Raw genomic sequence first — 7,026 nt, forward strand, 5'->3', positions numbered from 1 at the left:
AACAAAAAATCGTCACTTGGAAATTCGTCAAATGTAAAAGCTGAACATTCTACGCTCATCGTCGTTATGAATTTGTCTCTTTCGTTTGTTATTGTTGTTGTCTAGGTCTATCACATCACTGACGTTTGATGATTTCTCATCGTGGCTGCGGATAAATTTGCTTATAAAATAATAGTTTTTCATCGAATATTATTTATTTCAAACAATCAAAACTCACAGAAATATATTTAAAATGTCATCGTTAAATGGCGAAGTGCAACGTCTTCAACAATTAGTAAGTAGTAATTATTTTTTGTCCACAAAATTAGAATGTAAACACGTGTAAAGCGGTGTTTTTTTTAAGGAAAAGATGACGTCGCAGCTGCGTGAACAAATGAAAAAAATCAGTACTGGAGAATTTTTCGACGAAACCGGCGATGAGGAATTCAATAAGCTCCAAGTAGAAAATATGAAGCTCAAGCATAGGTTGGCCGTACTCGAAAATGTTAGAACTTAAGGTTTAGTAGAAGTAATGAAAACAATGTTAATAAGTTACTGTTTTGTAGGCTGTTGTAGCAGAAAAGAAACTTTGCACTGGTGTATCAGCCCAACAAATGATTTCTATTCATGAACATTTGACGGATCTGTTCACAAAAGCAATTGCAAAAGCTTTTCCCATCATTACTGGCGATGCCAGCACAGCTGTAATAAGTGTATCAACCAAGCAGGGTGACTACCAGTGCAACAGTGCAATGTCTATTGCAAACGCTTTAAAAGCTGCAGGACAAGGCAAACCACCAAGAGATATTGGAGCTGCAATCGTTGCCAATTTAGAACCATCACAAGTTATATCTAAAGTTGATGTGGCTGGACCTGGATTCATAAATATTTTCTTGGACAAGTAAGTTTCTTTATGATTTTACAGAGATGCAATATAGTTGTTTTCGCAAAAACGAAATGAGCCTAATAATGAATATAAGTGAAAAGCAGCTTGGCTTTGTAAGAAAAAGATCTACAACTAATCTTCTTAGCTTCTTAAATAAATGTTCAAAGGGTAATGAAGTTGACACCGACTTTTCAAAGGCATTTGATCAACTAAGGCCGTCTGTGAATTGCGTTAAATAGTTAACACCGCACATAGGGGTATTTGCCAGTTTTACGCGGACAAAATTATTTTTCCGGTTTTACTTCATCGACAAGGTAAAAACTTGTATTTGGTACCTGAATTAAGTATTTTAACTGTGGATGTCAATAAAAAACATTTTTCTTCCAAAATCAATTTTTGATTACCTAAACAAAAAAGTGTCAAGAATGGACCCAAATGGTCTATTAAAACGCTTATAAATGGAGTTTTATTAATGGTATCGACAAGATAAAGGTCTTAAAATTTAGGAAAAATTATAAGGAATTAGGTTCTGTAATTCAAGAAGTTGAATCTTAAAAAAAAAACTAAATATGGATGCATGAAAAAAAGGTTAGAGTTTTAAAAAGCCTAAAACGTTTAAAAGGAGCAAATGTGTCGAAGTTGCACTTAGTTGCAATTTTTTTTTGCAGATTCAATTAGATACGAGTTTAACCTTTAGAAAACATTAAATTTTATGACACAATAATGTGAAATAGAATAACTTTTCACAGAAAGAAAACTATTTTTAACGTTTAATTTAGACTAAGATTCAACTTATCACTTTTTTATTTATAAAGTAATATAACATTAAGATACAGCATCTAGTAGACAGTTTCGTATCTCTATATCAATATTCCATAAAAACATTTTTCTCTAGCCACTTAAAAAAAAGTACTTACATAAGCTCTGTCGCTACAAAAAAATATTTTTTTCTTTGGGCTGAAAACTTTGAACTCTAGACCACTGCTGTTAATCATCTGGAGTAATGATTAATTTTAAAACTATAAGAAAATGCTAAGCAAGTTATCTACTTTTAGTAGGATGTTAATTTTTTACGTTTGGATCAGTTTAAAATTTTGTCTTTTGTCCGCCTAAATTTATTAAATACCCCTATGTGCACCGTGTAAAATTTTTGACACTATTGAGGAGAACAAAAAAATTTCAACTGTATGGCTTATTGTTAAATTTTTTTCTCTGCCTCTTTTCTGCCATAAAACTCCTTTTTTATAAAAAACAAAACAAATCATCTGCACAAAAAATTTAACTCAAATTTAACCAGGTCCCAGAGCCCAATAAATTTTTAACAGCTGAAAATTTTGTATTTAACTATTTAACACAATTCACACACGGCCTTAGTCATAAAATAATAATCTTCAAATTAAAAGCTTGGTTTTCCACCTTTTTTTATTGCCTGGGCACGGTGGGCAGGAAGAATCGATAGGTTGCACAAAAATGTCGACAAAAACTGCAAGTTGGGTTTTATTTGTTGATGATTGTGCGTTGAAAATCCGTTGGAATTGAAATCCTAGCTACTCCTTTTCAAAAGTTATTCATATTTTTGTATTTTTAATCGGGACAATTTGGAATAAAAATCTTGGGGAGAGTGATATTACCTTTAGAACTAACATTGCTTAAAAAAATGTATAAAAATTGTGTTGTTCCTGAAACACTACATAATCTGACAAAATATTACAGTCACTCACGAAATTATTGGCTCAAATCTTTGTCTTGAGTTAAATGTGGGAATAATGAAGCAGCAATACATAAAATGTTTTGAAAAATAAATAGTTATTTGATTTGTATATTCTGCAAACCGTTATTATTATCGACAAGGAAAATCAAACAAAATATATTTTTTCCTAAGAGAAACGCAGTCCATCACACCAGAAATTTATTGGGCTAAAAGTCAAAAATCGAGTTTGGGTACTAAAGTTTCTTTAACTTCTGTTTCAGTATTTAATAAAATAACTCTTTTATATTGTACCGTTTTTAGTCTTCTTCATATACATATCGTCGGCGTAAAGTAAAGTTGTTTTAAGTCACAAAAAAGCAAAGTTTACAGGGGACGATTTTTAAGTTTCAAATTGGTTTAAAAAATGCCCCCTAAACTGAAAGGAAAGCTCTATACTGCAGTTATTCGCCCAGCACTTACATACGGTTCACAATGTTGGACAATGTACAGAACGTATGAGAGTAAACTGACAGCAGCTGAGGTGAAGATGCTTCGTATGACAGCAGGAGTAACAAAGCTTGATCGAATCAGAAGCAAGAAAATCCGAGGAAGCCTTCACGTCAAAAACACTATCTTGGAAAAAATACAGCATGACCGTTTAAGCTGGTACTGTCATGTACAAAGAAGAAACCCTGAGAACCCAGTTCAAAAGGCGATCGCATACGACGTTCCAACGCAATCGCGAAGAAGAGGCAGGCCAAAGAACTCATGGAGAAGACAAATGCAACGACAACTGCATTCAGTTGGCCTTAGACATGGAACAATTCAAAATCGAGAAGCCTGCCGACGTTTCCTGAGGTCAACCCGGCGAACCCCACATGCGGAGCCGTAGAGTGAAGCAGTAGAGTGGGAGAGTTGTGACCCCATCCGAGATCATGACTATCGTCGATAATGGAGAAGAAGAAGAAATTTGTTTAAAACGACATTTTTCAGTTTGTTCGCGGCCCCAGTTTTTTTTAACAAAAATATTTATTTTTTCCGATTTTCCTTATACTACAATATTCAGTGTATTTGTAAAAATAACGGTTAATTTGTGAATATTAAGCTTAAATGTGCAATAGAACACAAAATGCACAATATAACCACACACAAAACTAAATTCATTGAAAAAACATAGCCTTACAGGTTACATCTATTCGCTTTTAGGCCCAATTTATTCACTCTCCATTATTTTTAAAGGCTCCATTAAAAATTATAAAACTGTCAAATCGCATACAAATTTTAAAATTTCCCTTTTTTAATGGCGACTTTAAATTTAATGGAGTGTGAATAAATTGGACCTTAGTATATTATTGTAAATATTTGTTTTTATGTGCTTTTGCATTGAGTGGCTGTTTATTGCATAAAAATAATATTAAAATCTTCTTTTAGAAATTATGCTGTCCAAGCGATTGGAGATTTACTCAGAAATGGAGTCCAACCACCACAATGCGTTAAAAAGCGTGTTTTAGTTGATTTCTCATCGCCTAACATTGCCAAACAAATGCACGTTGGACATTTACGATCGACAATTATTGGTGAATCAATTGCTCGTCTCTTGGAATTCATTGGACATGATGTAGTTCGTCATAATCATCTTGGTGATTGGGGTACTCAGTTTGGAATGCTTATTGCCCATTTGGAGGACAGTTTTCCAAATTTCCGAACCGAAAGCCCACCAATTCATGATCTTCAGGCGTTCTACAAGGAATCAAAACAAAGGTAAGGAAAGGATTTAATGCATGCATGCAATTTTTATAGCACTTTCTTGATTTAAGATTCGACGAAGATGAAGAATTCAAGAAGCGGGCATACAGTTGTGTAGTTAAACTGCAGGGTGGAGACCCTGAGTCAGTCAGGGCATGGAAATTGATCTGTGATGTTTCTCGCAAAGAGTTTCAAAGCATATATGATCGTTTAGATGTGACGCTCGAAGAGAGAGGTGAATCTTTTTATCAATCCCGAATGATTGATGTCATCAAACTTCTAGAAGATAAAGGATTTCTTGAAGAGGATGAAGGTCGAAAGATTATGTGGTGCGATGAATCAAAGACAGGAGTACCACTGACTGTGGTGAAAACGGACGGTGGCTTTACATACGATACATCTGATATGGCTGCCATTCGGTACCGATTTCAAGAGGTAAGAGCCGAATGGGCTATTTATGTCGTCGATGCTGGTCAAAACACACATCTTACTACAATATTTGCCTGCGCTGATCGTGCAAATATTATTGATTTAAAAAAACACCGAGTGGACCACGTTATGTTTGGTGTCGTTCTTGGTGAAGATGGTAAAAAATTTAAAACACGATCTGGTGAGACAGTGAAACTGTCTGACCTCCTCGATGAAGGTCTGCGTAGGGCTTTAGATAAACTCAAAGAAAAGGAACGGGATAAAGTACTTACACCAGAAGAGTTAAAAGCTGCCCAAGAATCCGTCGCTTACGGTTGCATTAAATATGCAGATCTTTGCCACAATCGCACTAATGCCTACGTGTTCTCATTCGATAAAATGTTAGAAGATCGAGGAAACACTGCGGTTTATCTTCTCTATGCCTTCACTCGCATCTGTTCAATTGCCCGCAACTGTGCTGTAGATTTTTCTGACCTGCAAGAAGTTTTGAAAACAGAATCGATATCAGTAGAGCATGAAAAGGAATGGAAACTGGCAAAGGTTCTGCTTAAATTCCCTGATGTCATTCTTAAAATAACCAAGGATCTTCTCCTCCATACTCTGTGTGAGTATTGCTATGAAGTTTGTACCACCTTCTCAGAGTTTTATGACAAATGCTATTGCATAGAAAAGAATAAGGAAGGAACCATAGTTAAGGTTCACAAAAGCAGGATTCTTTTATGTGAAGCTACTGCTTTGGTTTTGCGTAAGTGTTTCTATATTTTGGGACTAAAACCAGTTCAAAAAATATAATCAATATAAACGTCAACAAAGCATTTCACTCTTGTATTCTATTTTTTTTTTTATTTTTTTGTTAATTTGGGACTCCAAATAAAAAAAATCTTTTATTACTAACACAATTGAATTTTATATTAAAACGAGATATATAATTTGTAACCAAAAAGAGGTTTGTTCTGTTTGATTGTCATTACACTTGCTCTGAGAGTTGATTCAATTTGTGAAATATGAAAATCATGAAATAATTTAACTATAGTTCCAGAGAGATCATAAGAAGATACTCATGTATAATCAGCCCTATTGTGAGTTTAACGTGGAATATTTTCCGCCCGCAATATTTTTGTTCGCCCGGAATTTTAAAAGCTATCATGAGTTTTGCCCGAAGGGAATTTACATTTTCCGCTTTTTTTTTTTTTATAATGAGCGCGCACTAAAGGGATTAATCTACCCTTAATATGATGAACACAGTACGAGCATTAGGAAAATAGGGAGGGGTTTGAAAGGAGATACCGATGTACATACATTAGTTTTGAAGTTCTGAGTCTTGAAATGGGATGGAAAAACAGAGGCGGGTAATGCGTTCCACATTCGCGTAGTGCGGCTGAAGAAAGAATCTCTGTATTCGACGGTACGTCCGAAATTGGACTCTAGGGTAAACTGATGAGCATTCCTTGAAGCGCGAGTGTTACGGTTGAACTGTTTGAGGGGAGGAATGCAACTAGCTATTTCTTCTGAGCATTGCTTATAAAAATAACGATAGAACAACGTGAGACATGAGACGTTACGCCGGTGCTCGAGAGATGTAATTGTATCAGTCATTGATCTATCACCTCTTGTTTTATAGCTCTATTTTGTATTCTATACAAGAAACTCAACGAGGTTATAGGAGCACCTGCCCATATATGGGAGTTATATTCGAGCTTTGGACGGATATATGCCTTATTAATAATTGCTAGATCAGACGGGCAGAAAAATTTCTTGCATCTTCGGAGGAAACCTAAACATTTTGCAGCGGATTTGGCGGTGTCAAATATGTGTTCATTCAACAGAAGGTGGTTTGTAATGCACATACCGCGAACTGAAAGCTGGTCGGTTTCCTCGATGCTTAACTAGTTTCGTGTTCGGCACCAAAATTTGAGTGAAAGGAGCTGTCGAGTACCTCGCAAATTACCTGAAAAAAAAAGTTGAAAATAAAGGGAGATGTCGGAACGTGAAAAACTTTTCTCCTGGAATTTTTCCGGGTGGATTCTTGTTCATATTACACTACTGGAAAAAATTAAGGGATCAAAAAAAATTCCAAATTTTTGGGCAAATTTCAACAGGCCGTAACTTCGAAAGAAATGGTCGTACAAGAAATCGATAAAGAAGGAAATTGTAGCTCCAAGTGTCTAGTTTTTGGATTAGAACTTTAAAAATTTTTAACCTCCGCGGTTTTTGAGTAATCGTAGAAAAACCAGCAACAAAAAAATTTTCAAAATTTTTTTAGTTTTTTTTTTGGTCTACGGGCGTGGAAAAAATT

The 7,026-nt window shown here is 35.0% G+C and overlaps 1 protein-coding gene across 1 annotated transcript; it reads left to right on the top strand.

The window, feature by feature from the left end:
- On the top strand, positions 1-7,026 carry LOC129918460 (probable arginine--tRNA ligase, cytoplasmic). The gene is made up of 5 exons (XM_055999041.1): positions 1-274; positions 344-484; positions 546-880; positions 3,987-4,316; positions 4,373-7,026. Exons 1-5 carry the CDS (start codon positions 233-235, stop codon positions 5,520-5,522), a joined length of 1,998 nt encoding a protein of 665 aa, XP_055855016.1. The 5' UTR covers positions 1-232; the 3' UTR covers positions 5,523-7,026.

This window comes from Episyrphus balteatus, chromosome 4 (genome assembly GCF_945859705.1).
Source record: "Episyrphus balteatus chromosome 4, idEpiBalt1.1, whole genome shotgun sequence".
NCBI lineage: Eukaryota > Metazoa > Arthropoda > Insecta > Diptera > Syrphidae > Episyrphus > Episyrphus balteatus.